Source organism: Balearica regulorum, chromosome 5, assembly GCF_011004875.1.
Source record: "Balearica regulorum gibbericeps isolate bBalReg1 chromosome 5, bBalReg1.pri, whole genome shotgun sequence".
NCBI classification, from domain to species: Eukaryota; Metazoa; Chordata; class Aves; order Gruiformes; family Gruidae; genus Balearica; species Balearica regulorum.
The window spans coordinates 13521127-13536536 of NC_046188.1; the positions used below are offsets into that span (position 1 = coordinate 13521127).

The 15410-nt window shown below is 39.4% G+C and overlaps 1 protein-coding gene across 7 annotated transcripts in view; it reads left to right on the top strand.

Moving 5' to 3' along the window:
• BEGAIN (brain enriched guanylate kinase associated) overlaps positions 1-15410 on the top strand; it is a 163334-nt gene that overhangs the window by 74910 nt on the left and 73014 nt on the right. For 5 of the 7 annotated variants that reach the window (XM_075753051.1, XM_075753049.1, XM_075753050.1 and 2 more), the window contains one exon: positions 14224-14313. The exons of the other annotated variants lie outside the window; for them this stretch is intronic. In XM_075753051.1, coding sequence (XP_075609166.1) covers positions 14224-14313 — 90 coding nt within the window. The remainder of the gene's footprint in view (positions 1-14223; positions 14314-15410) is intronic. 7 annotated transcript variants of the gene reach the window in all.

The window sequence follows — 15410 nt, forward strand, 5'->3', positions numbered from 1 at the left end:
TCACACCGGGATGTAAAACCCTTACCAATGGAAATAATTTTTTTATTTTCCATAACACTTGATGAAGTATTTAGCTACAATTGAAATGGTCACACAACTTTCTACAAGGTGTGTAAAATCCACATTTATTTTAGTGAGCTATTACTACTGATACTCAATGTACTAGTTCTTTTTAACTCATACTATAAACCAGAAATGTGCACAGTTGACTGAACACATCACTAGCTAATGTTAAAGTTTTCCTTCTTCTCCCTCAGTTTCCCATTTCTGTAGCCTTATCTCAGTCTAATTGTCCAAGAAAAATGGTTTGGTTGAAATGTTTCTGAAATATGTTGAGAAAGAAAAGCAATGAAAAGGGGGCAAATATCAGGGCGTTCTAATATGTGGGTTTCTTTTGCTAACTATGGTCTGATTAATATGAGGTGATAGAGCTGATCATCTACCTGGATTAGTCTTCAGGAGTCAGAAAGTAGTAGCTCATGGCTCTGCCAGGGTATAGATACATAATCTATTGGTAGACAATCACCTAAAGAGCACAAAGCTTTTGTCATATCGTGAGATACAAGTGTTAAGCGTTAACTTTGGCCACAGGTATAGCCAGAGAACTCACAAGAAATCAAAGCAGCAGCTCAAATCCAAATTCCTGCTGGATCTTCAACACTAACTTGACCAGGGCAGGAATTCATCCTAAAGTATAAAAATGTGCCTTTAAGACACATCCTATGAAAAAGGAATTGTGGAGATTCATTGCTAGATTCCCATGGAGCTCTCCCAGATGTTGGTCAGTGATGCAGGCAGAGGACATGGCTGGGCCCATACCCTTCCACCGTCTTGCTGTCCAGTTAACACATCTGTATTCACTGCCATGCAGAAACTGCCATTCCTGTTGCACTTCAACACAGCAAGGGAGAAAGAGAGTCAGATTTTGCATTCCCCTTCCATTTTGTTCATTTCAGGGTCCATAGGGAACAGAGGAACTCTAAGTCTTATCAGAAAAAGGCCAGGAAATACAGCTAGTGAGTGTGCTTCAGCCCTCCTGCCAAGATGTCTGGAGCTGCTAAAAGTAGATTACATGAAAACAAGACAGGAACAAGACACTGGGCATTAGACCATGAAAGGATGTCACTTCTCAGCAAAGAGGTAGTTGCCAGTAGGAAGTTCAGAGATGATGCTGAAATACACTTTGCAAAGGAGGAAGGGAGTCAGGAAGAAAAAATTCTGTCAGAACAAGCTCTAAAGACCTTAACTGGATACTCCTGTGAGTATTCAAGAAAATTGCTCATCTAAAGGTATAAAACAGCTGCCAGGATCAAGCTTAAGCTTTCCAGTAGCAATGGAAGAGTGCAGCTTCTTTCCAAAAGAGGATGGATAGATTGAAAGTGATTAGCTGCTGCTGAAATAGCTAACAAAATCCACTGTTTAGCTGTGCTCAGAGACAGAGAAAAAGATACGGTAAAAAAATTCTGAATTCTAATACCAAGAGCTCAGATGTTCACAGTTGCAATGGTGCAGTGGTTAGCAGTGAGTCAGAGCAGCCTCTGGTGATAGTCAAGGTTGTCACCCTTCCTGCAGAATAGCTACTGCTCAGGCACAACAGAAATTTCGGTCCTTTCTATGATCTTGTGCTGCAGGTAGCCCTTCAGCTCCTGAAATTCTCTTTCTATAAAGCACAGAGAACATGTCACAGCAAAAAGAACCAAACTGTTCTGAATTAACTATCTGGTAACTGAGGACTTACTGTTTTCACATCTGAGCTACCTTAAACATGGCCATAGGGCCATTTAGCCTATTTAGAGCTTCTTTCTCCCACAAACACTTCTCTCTCATCTCTCACATTGCCAGGGGTCCCTTGCAGATTATAACATTATTAAGTAGTCACCAGCTTCTGCAAATACCACTTAGGTCTTTGTCACCTGATTGGGGTGGGGGAGGACTGCTTACCTGCTAATCAAGTGCTACCCAATTGCTGTCATTTTCATTAGCTGAGTTGTGATGTCTGTTTATCATGCATGATGCTTTCCCCAGCTCAGAAGTCAAACAAAAGAGTTCTTTTGCTCAGAGACAACCTTTTGATCTACCCTGGTTTAACCCGACACTTTCTACGCTTGTAGGAGCCAAGAGGCTGCAGCTCTGGTCTGGAACTGGCAGGAGCCTGAAGCCGGTATTTTGCAAAGAGACAAAACCCGTTACTCAGCTATCAAGCAGTAGTACGTTTCTGGCAAAAGAGATACGTTTTAGCAGGGGCCATGGGAAAGTTAGAGGAACCAGAATTACACGAGAGTGAAGGGAGTACAGTCTGGTGTTAACAGGCTCACTTGGCCTCTGCATCCCTAAAATATTTGATTATATGGGCTACATGATACTTTTCCACCTCCTCCAGGACTGACTCAGAGCCTTAGGAGACATTAGGGCGTATTACAATGCTATCCTCTGGCTGAGATGGGAATTTGATTCTAATTGCTTTTGGTCAGTAAAACTTGCAAAAGTAGGAACCAGATTTCCACGTGTTTTGGTCCCACTATCGTACTGGAAATTCTGGCTTCCTGTACATGTTTTTGTTTTGTTTGACAGGATCAGCCACCAGATCAGACCTTCTGGTTTCCACGTTTGTACTGTAACAAGTTAACACTGTTACAAACCTCAGGCCCAATTAGCCATCAGTTGCACTCGGCAGCCAAATCCAAAAGAATGTATTAAAATTTCAATTATTTGCACAGCCTAGTTAGCATTAGCACACTGCATCTAAAATCACGCATGCTTGGTCTTCTGGTATCTGGGCCAAATCATCTCCTGGGCACAAAATACAGGCACTGTGTTACCTCAAGAAGAGATCCCTGGGTCCAAAGGGGACTTTCAGACCACTTGAATAAGGAGCCCTGAGACCTTAAACAGCTGAAGAAAGAGAGAAATACCATATAGTCAAGGAAATGAGCTACAGAACTTTTTTTTCTTTCTCTCTTGCTGGCTTCATGGCTTTGTATTATCCAGTGCCAGGTTTCAATGGAAGACATGGAAATCTATGCTGATAGCCATCTAGCAATGGTATATCCTGAGAAAAATAGAAGCAGGACTGCGGTGTCTCAAATTGAAACAAATCGGTGCTCCCTGTTCAAACCACCGAAAGTGTGTGATATATACCATCACCACTGCGTTCTTAAAAAATGACATCACAGCTGGGGTCTGTGCTAACTCTGTAGTGCCCGTCCCTATAGGTTAGGTGGATTTGAAGCACTGGTCAAGATTCTCCAGGGACCTGTATGTCTTGCCTTGCAGAGGAATCACAGCAGTGCTGGGAAGCCTGGCCGCTTGGCCCCGGGCAGCTCAGTGTCTGTCCAACCTCCCAGGGCACCCCAAAATCCCAAATGTAGGTGTCTGTGAGACTGGTTAGAGAGAATAACCTTTCTGTATTCACGTCTTGAAAGCACGACCTGCACTTCAGCCAAGTACTACTTCAGAGCCTGTCTCACCTTTGATCCTCAATGGCCGTCCTTTGAGAGGTGTATTGCCTGCCATTGAATTCTCACCATCCTGCATTTATATCTCTCTAGTTTTAAAAGTATCCATTAGTTTTCTGTTATCATAGTTAGACATTGTCTATACTGAATAAAGCAGTCTCATGCCCGTGACTCACTGATGTACATCTGGATGAAGATTGAGTCTGTTTTCTGCAACACATCCAATTCTGGAAAAAGAGAGTATGAAGAAGTAACAGGAGTTAGCCAAGCAGTAATAAGACTCACCTGAACGTATATATTTTTTAATTGCTGAATGAGACATGTTCCACAACAGCTAATATTTTTTTAAGGAGATAATTCATTCCATTCATAATAGATTTAATTGTGCTCTGATTGCTCACACCTGGCAATTTTGTTTTGCAGTGCCTTTTTTTTCCCCCCAAAGCATTTTTAAAGCACAGAATGGGCCTTGCGCCAGGTATAGTATATGATTCAAGCCCTGAAATAAATGGAATGGGATTTGCAGAGCCAGCTCTAGACATAGACAAAGTATGCACATGCTGGGGCAGCTGCCTGCTTTGCCTCTGCCAGAGACCTGCCTTTGTTACTGCCAAGGGAAAGGATGCTGTGAGCAGGCTGAAAACTCTTGCTCATCCCTCTTGCAGAAGCAGCAGTCGTGGCCCCTTGCTCTGGCACAAGCAGGAGCACCACATCTGCTTCTTCATCCCAGCGGTGCCCACTCCCCTGGCAGCGCTCATCCAGGGGGAGGTGAAATTCTGCATTATCTTTACCTCTGAGCCTGTGTTATTCCAAATTCAACCTTTTCATTGATACTTGTCTGGTTTAAAAAGATATTCAGGATAACAAAATAATTTTCAAATCTTTCCATTAGCTAACCAGAAATTTAAGCCCAAACAAATCTGAGAGTATTAGGAAGTTTTTAATACATCTCAGGGACTGCCATCCCTCACATAATGTTCTTGCTAGCTTGTTTCTTGATTTCTCAAAAGACTCGCCATTCAAGTGACACCACCTGAATCTTCCTGTCATTTTCTCTTTACTATATCGCTTGAAGTCCCATCCTGAGACAAGGATTCATTACACTGCATGCTGTTCTCCCAAAATCCTAAGAGATTTCCCCCCCTTCAATGAACTGATACTTTAAATGGATGAGAAGGGAAAAGGGTAGGAGAGCAAGTTGAGTGATAGAGAAGTGAACTGATTTTCTCTACATTGGGAGCCATATTGTTTATTTGACACACCCAAGAGTCCGATGTAACAGTGCCTGGCATAGATAAGTGTCTTCAAAATGAATGTAGTGTATCCTAAGACAATAGAAAATCTGTCCTTTATAATGGAAGACACATAAAACTAGAAAGAATCAATTTCAAATAGCCCCACAGAGTGCAGGATGGACTGAGAGTACCTGCATGGATATACAAGGGATAAACTGCATTCCAACCAACCCAGGCAATTCCACTAAATTATTTCCTCAGAGGTACAGTCAGTGATGAATAACTTCTTCACTAAGAGCAGAATTTAGCAAAAATAATCTAAATCTGTGGTGGCAGGAAGGAGAGGAAGACTCGACTGGGTTTCTGAGCAGACAGAAAAACAATTTCTGAACTGAAATCTAGTCTCTGGTTTTTTTAATTAATTCCTTCTTCTACCCTACCAAACTATAACACGAAAATAGCTCAGATTATACTCTAGGGCAGTTGTTTACATGCATATTTACCAATTCTCCAGTGAGCCGATTTCTGAAGCAGATCACTCAGTGCTTAATTTTCTGAGCAAAAGAAACATAGAAATCTATCCACAGTGAAAGCACCCATTCTCTTCAGGGGTAAAAGATAAGGGTTATATAGACAAGCCAGAAGCAAAATCTGAAGAGATGTAAAACAGTCATAATTTCTATTGATTTTAAGCTACCTGGAAGCATCTCCTGGGAAAGTTTCTCTAGATATTATCTCTCTAATCATAGTATTCTCAATAGAAAATACAACAACTGCTCTGTTGCAGTGCATTTGTATTGTAAACACATGGAAGTGTAGGACTGATAAATGGATTGCTAGCCGAGATGAAATGACATTTTTTTTAGCCACATCAGGTTGAAAAAGGTAGGACTCTTGACACTGGCTTTCTCAATGATATTTCTTCCATTTCTGACTCCTGTCATTGGCAGCACTGAGCTGGTGCTTACTTCTGTTCACCCACAAGTACCAATTTACTTGAATGTCACTGAACGCTGAAGGGAGTAAGATTTGGAAGGGCTGAGATCCATTGTTAGAATAAATTTATTGACAATAGCCTTTTTGTGAAAAAGCAATTTAGGAAAAAAAGACATTTAGGAACCTGGACATTTTGGAACAGTTATCTGCGGTTACAGCAACCAGATACTCCATCTTCTATGTGGTTTTCTATCTACTACTCTTATTGGAAGGCTGTTCCACAATCATTTGTTCCATCATTAAAAGTCTTCTAATTTCCAGAAGAAAATGTAATCATGATCACTTCTGTTCACTTTCTTCTTAAGCCATTGCTTTTCTTTAGAGGAAATAATTTTCCCCTCCTTCCTATTATGTTTTAAATGGCAGCCACATCCCACTCAGTCTTTCTTTTCTTGGACTGATCTAGACCAACTCAGCTTTTGAGGTTGTTTTCTAAGATGCCTCTTAAGAGTTAGAAAAAGCCTTTTCAGTGCATCTCTTTGAGACTGAATCCCTCTTTTGCAAATGGGTGACTGGGATTCTGCACAGCATTCCCAGAGAGGCAGCACTGCCCTTTCCCCAGCATGCCAGCACCTCCCTCTCTTGCTGAAACACCTCACGTGATAGTTTACTGGAGATGCTTAGAAAACAGTGAGTAAACTAAAGTTATTGAGCTATCAGATATAATTTAGGATATCTCTTTGGGGTGAAAGGAGTATATTTCAGTTTTAAATGTTAGCTTTATTCTACTTACCATGTAAACCAAGTGTCGTTTTAGAGGGATGTCTTGTAATTATTGGTTCTTTCAGATTCTCTGCAGGCACCAGGCATGGGTTATTGGAACTGTGCAAGCACAGACAAGTCTTTGCACAAAAAAGCTGCTATTCTCAGTAAACGTAATCCTACTCTATATTCAGTATTTTATTCACACATTCACATGCCTACTTAAAAACATAATAGCAGATTTTGGAAAAGGTATGAAATATAAATACAAGCACAGCTTATGTCTGCAGTAAATACATCCATATATTTAGAAAAGTCCTCTTACATAGTCCATTCCTAGATGACAAAATGAGTCAGTGATTATCCAAAGCTCCCAAATTAGAGTCTTCAAGGAAGAGTGTGGGAAAATGAGAAAAAGAGAGAATTACACCTGCAATAAAGGACTTAGAAGGTTGCTTTTAGTATATGACTAATTTATGCAGCTGATAGCTTAAGAATCCTAATATTCCATATTAGTAAACCAAAAGATTTTTCCAAATATTTCTCATTAAGATTGATAAAAATTCACTTCTAGACATAGAAGTCTTCTTGGCCTGATACTTACTGCCATAATGTTCTCCACGTTGAAACAAAGCTTTGTCAAGTGGACTCAGAGAGGACAGCTGGAGCTGGATGAAGATTGCCTGAAGTCAAACCATAATAAAGGACAAAAAATGGATCTGCTGCTGGGACACTGGAGCAAAGCATTTGTGATAGAGAAAAAGTGTGTGTGGGGGGGTGGTTCGAGATGACCTAATTACATTAGAAACAACACTTATTCAGCAAGGTGAAGGAAAGAGCCCAAGGGAAATGGAGGAAAGGACAGCCCTTAAGTCAGTCTGATATTTGTTTTTCTGCATGCGGAAAACCATTCCTCATGAAAAATGGATTTTGCTGTCATACAAAAACTCATCATCAAAACAAATGCCTCAGAAAAGCTGTTGGATATTATCAGTGACAGCAGTGGAGAGCCGTTACTAATACTGAAACTTCATGAAGGTAAAATATGTAGCAATGTATCAAACATATAAGCAAGTATAGTTCCAACGGGAAATGTCTACAGACAACAGGTATATTTTGGCACCTTTACAATGCACTTATGGCTATTGTTTTCCACAAGAATGCATTTAAGCAGTATGCAAACTATCAGCTGTCATTAAATTATATTGCAAAGATGATCTGTAACCCTGAGAAGTGTGACTGGTTTTATTCTATAGTAATAGTTTATAAGCTGCAAGACAGTAAAGCTAGCTAATGCTTTTCACACTATGCAGATGATCAGTTTCCCAAGCAGGAGACTCAAAATGAAATATTATTAAGATTTATGATTATTTCCATGCAGATACTGAATGACTAATTCCTATCATATTTTTCTATAGTTGCAGAAGGGAGTGTTTCTGCACCTGTTTCTCTTTCCCCAAATCTAATCATCAGTAAAATTGTACTCAGCCAGCTGTTAAATTTCAGATCAGTTAGTATATTTCATGCATTTAAAGACTGACAGAATATGAAGTCATACAGCCACAATAAAATCATAGAATCATGATGCAGCAGTAATACCGAGAAGTGATAACCAGGTTTCCAAAGCTTCACACAGTCTTGGATTTTGTTGTAATACCTAACTAGATTCAAGCTAATGGTGGATGTTCATATGCAAACTGGAGCATCCAGTTTATGTCATAAAGTTGAAAAAGTTTGGAAAAACATGCATTGTTTCCAGGGATCCTTTTGAGAGCTTAAACCAGATTCTAATTGTTAGAAATTTATGTAAAACCGATTAGCTCATGGCATCTTCTGTGGCGTTATTCACAAAAAAGTATGGCATCTTAGTGTTTTAAGAAAAGAAAGCTCATTAGTTCTTTAGTCATAAATCCTTACATTTTGTCGGTACACCTGTATTGAACCAACTACCTTGTGTCTGAATGAAACATAATTTGTGTTTTGGCTACACATGTATATGAAAACATAAACAAACAAAATCAAACATTGCAAGTAGCTCCAAACCTACCACAACTGCTCATTCAACATGCCTAATGCAGCTGTAATTATTCATTCACTTCTTTATAGTCTGAGCATGGAAGTTCAACTTTAAAGGCTTTATATACTGTTTATCCCATACATTTTCTGAAAATAGTGGATTTAAAGTATGTACATACACATATGTGTGTGTGTATAAACATACACATTTACTCCACAAAAGTCTGCCCACATGGTTTGATAAATATAGATAGATAAATAGTTAGGTAAGCTAGATACAACCCGGTAGCACTGATTGTTGAGGTCACCCAAAATTTTTATGCCATATTTTTATGTTAAAATGCCTTAGACATTTCTGAAAATATAACTAAGGAAAAAAAAAAATCTGGGTTTACTCATAAAAAAAAATAGCTAATGATTTTTTTGTTTCATTAAGAAGTCCTCAACCTGCCTGCTTTGGAGCTGGGACCTAAAATCATAGAATAGAATCATAGAATCATAGAATGGTTTGGGTTGGAAGGGACTTTAAAGACCATCTAGTTCCACCCCCCCTGCCATGGGCAGGGACACCCTCCACCAGACCACATTGCCCAAAGCCCCATCCAACCTGGCCTTGAACACTTCCGGGGATGGGACATCCTGTTCCAGTGCCTCACCACCCTCACAGTGAAGAATGTCTTCCTTATAACTAATCTAAATCTACCTCTTCTAGTTTAATGGTTACCCCTTGTCCTGTCACTTCATGCCCTCATAAACAGTCCTTCTCCAGCTTTCCTGTAGGCCCCTTCAGGTACTGAAAGGCTGCTATAAGGTCTTCCCAAAGCCTTCTCTTCTCCAGGCTGAACAACCCCAGTTCTCTCAGCCTGTCTTCATAGGAGAGGTGCTTCAAGGAGCCTTCCAGAGTGTCAAGAATTTGTGCTATAACATTTTTATAAACATTCAAAGTTGAACACTTTAAAAGCATCTGGAAAAAAAAGATCATAACTGGTTAACAGACACATACTAGTTTGGCAACTGAATCTCACATTGTTTCAATCTCAGTTAAGTGTTCTTGATCCCAGAGTTTCAAGACTGAACGAGACTTCCTCTCTAACTGTTCCTGGCAGATGAAGCTTGCTGTAGTGCCTGGTTTCTCAAGAGGTGACATGGAACTGGTCTTTCCCCTTCAGCATTGCAGCAGCTGATGACCAAGAGAAGCCAGTGGCCATACCAGAAAAATATTAGATGGGAATTGCACTGATAGGCAAAGCTGGAGGTGAAGAGAAGCCATGGCAGGAGCTTGTTAGAAGAGTGGGGCAAAAAAAGACAAGAAATGGCATGAGGAAAAAGAGTGGACTTTTGTGCCTGATCAGAAAGATACTGAGAGGTGCCCAACCCAGCTGGCCTTTTGCCAGTGAAACACCATCTCCTAAAATGTGTTAAACTGAGCTGGCAGAGCAACATCTCTGTATTCCTATACTGACAGAAAATAGCTATTAACTTGGCTGATAACAAGTCTCCTTATCTTCTACCCTTTTCTGCTCGATAGACATTCCTGGCCTCCTTGTATTCCCAGGTACTCTGTCAGTATCTGTGCCCACACTGTGGAGCTACTGGTCCAGTCCCTGCAGATTACCCCAACTAGAGAGATGCACGGTTCCATAGGACCCTGGTTTTCAATTAGGGAATAATATTTAAAATATTGATTAAGATACATTGTTGCAGTCCTTGAAGCAGTTTTACACTATTTAGTGCTGTGGTCACAGGTAGTTCTGGGTAATGCCAGGAATAGAACTGCCAACCCCTCACAGAAAATGCATTGTTTGACATTTTTATTAGCTCCAGCCTTTGTTCCATGGAGATGACAGCCAGTTACCTACATTGGCATGACTGGTAGGAAAGTAGGTAGCAAGCACAGCTGACAGCATCTTGTAAGTCTGTGATGCTAAATCAGCATCGCTGCCATGTGCCTCTTCAGTGAGGACGGGATGTGGGGGTAGAGTCGTGACGGTATGTTCCAAGGAGTCCCTGAGGTTCTTCCAGCTTGCTCTGTCAATGTTTCATCCAGGGTTATTAGTGTTTATAAAAGCATGCCCTTAAAATAGCTGCATGGTGTTAATAGAAGCAAAAATAGTGGTTCTTGTGCTTAACTTCTTCATACTGGGGTAAAACAGGGCTAAATTGGGCAAGTACAGAAATCATAATAGCACAACCCAGTTTAACGGTGACTTTCAAATCCTCTTCAGGTCTTAAAGAGCACTGAGTTTAAGCTAAAATCAGATCAGGACACATTCTTTCCTGCTCTACAGAAAATCCTTCTCCCTTTAACAGATGCAAGATTTGGGGTGGCTTTTGCCTAGAGGCTGCTACAGTCTATTCAGTAAGTCTTCCACTCACAAATGGAGCAACCATGAAATTCTCCAACTTCCAAAAAACACATTATTTCACAAAAATCGTTCAGATTTGCATTGGCATTTATAAAATAACCATGTATATTCTAGCATAAAAAGAGCAGCGTTTTTGAAGAGTAGCATGCAAACCAGGGATCTTTATACCTATCAGATGCTAAAAATTTTACTCACCTGTGAAATATGGAGAGGGGAGCGTAAGGGGCATTTTGTTTACTTTTCTCATGACATATTATTTCTCAAACAGACAAAGCAGTCTGTGTGAGTCTACTCCAGGCATGGTGGATCAATCACCATCTGCCACCAAAACTGATGAACTGTTAGTTGCTTTTTTCTAGGCGGTGAAATAAAGCGTTGATCATGTTTCACTGAGAAATCCACCTCTTTTTTTTTTTTTTCAGATTGGCTATAGGTCTGTAAGTATCTTCCGTGAATATTGTCAGATGAGCCACAGACAATATTTGAAGTAACATACTGCGTGTTCTAGGACAAGACAAGGAAACATAGGCTATTACAACAGTATACCCAAATTCGAACCTCACTTGACACTGGAGTCGATCTCAATCACATCAGCGAGGGATAAGGGAAGCTCTGTAGAAAGAAGAGGAAAATAAGTTAGTCATGCTATGGCATAACAAAAAGTCATCTTAAAATCTGATAATCTGAAATACTTTATCATCAGGTTTTTGGGACTGATATTTTTCCTGTAGTACACTACTATTTGTATACTGTGACTCTACAATATTCTTTTTAAATAGGCTTGTTTATTGTTTTTAATATTTACAAGTTCCTTACAACTGTTGTTTCAGAAAGGAAACAACGCAGTGACAGAACTGGGAGCATTTTCCATTTTGTTTCCTTTAAAATGCACAGTTGCTTTGGACAACAATGTGTGTAAGTTTTGCTGATTTATGATTTGCCAATGAAAAAAACAATATCCCATGTAAATTGCAGAAAATGACAAATTAATTTTTGTGTTTGTATATCAGGCAAATAAATAAATCTTACAGTTACTAATTATTTTTCAACCTTGCACATGAGAATGTGATTAGACTGACTACAACTGACACTGATTATCTGAGACAGGATGTTATTAAATCCCTTTGGGGAGCTTTTGAAAGACCCAGCGCACTTAGAGCAGAGCTTTTCTCTGCATTAGCTCATTTATGGAGCAATTACATGGGACTTACTACTGAAAAAAATGTCAGGAAAAACACTGAGCAAACAGCTAAAGTAGAATTCACACCCCTCCCCTCTCTGTCAAAACATCTCACAACCTCATAGCCTTAAAATGTTTTGTCAAGATTACCTATAGCAAAGCTATTTGCTACATATGAGTAAAAGGTATGAGATAGATAGGTTAGATTAAGACTACGTGGAAGAGAGCTGGTAATGGATCTGAAGACAGCAGCGATTTCCCCCTGCTCAAATGGTTTCTTTACTCCAAGACCCCCAATTTAATTAATTTTGTGAGCTTGAAAAGCCCAATGTCTTCATTTCATCCATCTCAGAATTTGCAAGTTTTCTTATTTTGTTAGAAAATTACTATGGAGGACTTCTCAGTGAAGTGCAGGAAAATATGCAAAATGCACTGGTTTGAAAAATCTCCACTTCTTCTGGAAAAATCTGTGGCTGAATTCACTGGTTTGGGGTTTGGTTTTTTTTTTCAAAATTAAGATTTCAAAGACCTGGGGTTTAGGAGCAGTTTATAATTTTGTACCTAAAAATATGCAGATGCAAAATGGAGAGCCAGGTAGAGACCATTCGAATCTGTATTCCTACAGTGGCCTGTTTTCCTGACACTCATAGTTGAGAATGAAAATGCATAATGAAGTACCGCAGAACTGGTATGTATTAAACAAGTAGACACCTATTGATTATGAGATTTGCAGTTTGAGAACATCAGAAAACCTGTGAGATACATAATCCAAAGTAATACTGACAGTTCACCAAAGAACCGACAATACGGAGGTATTACAGATTGCAAAGATTTATTCTCACCTCCACATTGATTTTAAAGCTAATATTGCTGTAAATTCATGTGGTGACAACACCTAAAGCTCGAGCCATCTCATTTTTTCTGTCATCCCTGGCTGTCTTCATATATTTAATCCAAGTCTGGTATGGAAGAAGTTAAAAGATACTTAAATGTTCTTTCCTTATTCAGCTCAGTAGTACAACTAGAATAAGGTAATGGAATTCACTTAGTCCATTTCCTCAGAGTGCCTTAAAGAGCATCGTCTTGCTGCCGGTAGTTCTTGACATGAAGCCGATCCCACGGTGGACTTACAGCGGTGGCAAGAGACTCAGCAGAGTTCTCCTTTCCCATAGACACTGAGATTCTCTGCTGCTCTCTGTAGCACAGTTACTGCTCCTGAAATGTATCCTGTACATAAGGATGTATTCATGGTCCAGAAGGTCCCTACTTTGCAGTATACCCACTGGCAATTGATGGTGAATACTAGAAGGTAGGATTTTCTGCATGTGTTGTGATCACTGACCACAGGGAAAGCTTATGCAACAATTCTGGTTCATAAATATGAATATGCCTGCATGAGGAAAAACTGATCTTTTATTGAGTTTATCCTTCAAGGCATGTTATGTTGCATTTCTGATATTGCAAAGGAACACAGCCATACTGTATGAGGTATTCTGCATGGCCAGATACTGTCCTTACTCAGATTTTACTCGGGAAAAAACACCTTTAACTTGAGTGAGAATTTGCTTGACTAAGGACTGAACAGAGTGTTTTGAATCTTACCAGCGTTGCTTGACACTAATGTTAGGCAACAGCTCTCACTGCTAATTTGCCTGCCTTGTTGGCCTTCTCCTGGGCTCTGGATCTGCTTTTGCTGTGTGTTATTCATAGCTCATATTGCTAGTTCAGATTGCTTCTCTTTATGGTTTTTATTTCCAGCAAACATTTTGCAGCTATTGTTCTGCTGCTGGTAGATGTGCATGGAACCTGGTATGTGGAACTTGAACATCAGCCCAGATTTAATTAACACTGTTAAACTTGTTCTCACTATGGTGCTCAGAAGGAATTTTGCTGACCCTCTTTCAACGAAGCATAAATTTGTTTAATCTGATGTTTTTACAATGCAAAAATACAAGGGCTTGATTCACAAATCTTAAGACCAGATGCTTCTCCAGTAAAATAGATGGAGTAGCACCCATTTACAGCCATCATAAGCTCAATTATAAATGCTTATTCTGACCTACAATAGTCATACAAGAAAATCACTAAATGTGTGTGCTGTAACATCACCTTGTTTTGTAGTTTTAATACTGCTTTAAAGTAAGATATCCTGAATAATAATTAGTACCAAATTATGCCATAGCCTACTAATGTGCAGCAAATCTAGCTAGGTTATCACTCGTATGTCTTATGAGCCATACCTAGCCATGGTTTATCCTCTATTCATGCTGCAGGGTACGAAATTCCTGGGTGCCAACCTGCCTATGGCAACCTAGAATTCTCCAGGGCAGGCTCGCAAAATCTTCACCTACTCTCTGGGACAGGTAACTAATAAGTGATGTGTTGTGAAGTTATGCTTTCTTTCTAACTTTCTGATGTCTGTAAAAATGTTTCATTTCTTCACGTCAGTCTGTAGTCTCTCATCATGCAGTTGTGCTATGTTTTCTGAACTAGGGGGATAGCAGCAGATCTGTTTATTATAGTACTCTAGATGCTTGCCTCAGCCAAGCCTGTAATAATTGTTATTAATGTGTATAAAAAATGAAAGTTGTTTAGGAAGCTGCAATACTCACAGCTGCCTACCACCAGTTAATATTTTTTCTTCTGATGGAGTAGTTCTTATAATACAGATGCATTGCACTTCATTGTTGATGCCACAGTTATCTGGGCAGTCCACCCATCTTTCTTAATTGCCGGTATGTATATGTTCTCTCTCCTTCATCAGGTCTCCTGAAGTAAGGATTTTTTCAATGCTATAGGTACAGAGATGTTGAAAAGATGGAGGACTTATGAGTGATTCTAGTTTACATTCCTATGCAGCACACAGTATAAGTTTAAGTAATGATTCATTTTTCCGTATTTTGCTTAGATACTCTTCTACTTTTCTCCTGAATATACTCTTTGTTCTTTGTTACTTGACTTTATTTCAAGTGGTAGATATGCAGAAGAAATGTCATGCACTGATCCTATAGTTTTCAATGACTTATGAAATATTGAAATGTATTTCAAAGTAAGAAATTAATTAGATTTAAAAAATAAAGATAGGCTAAGCTTTAGATTGCCTTGTTGCAGTCTATTTATTTTCTTTGAATAATGTGTGTGAATTTTCATCTTAAGAGTGCTGCTAGTGCAGGAAATGTAAGTGAGATTGTTTTGGTATTTTTTGGCACAGTCTACACTCTGTGGAGTAAAAAACCCAACCAGCTCAGAAAAGTCATTTGAATTCCTGTTTTTCAGTCCCCTGGGGCTCTGCACATGCACTCTACTCTTACCTGGGTTTAGATGAGCTTGGTGCAAAAATAGTTTGCTCTGCTTCTTGTCCTTGTTAAAAGCAGGAAATGACCAGTGAAGTGAAATATAATCAGGACATATAAAACTGATTTTCAAAATGGTTGACCCTCATTCCAATTTGATTGAATAT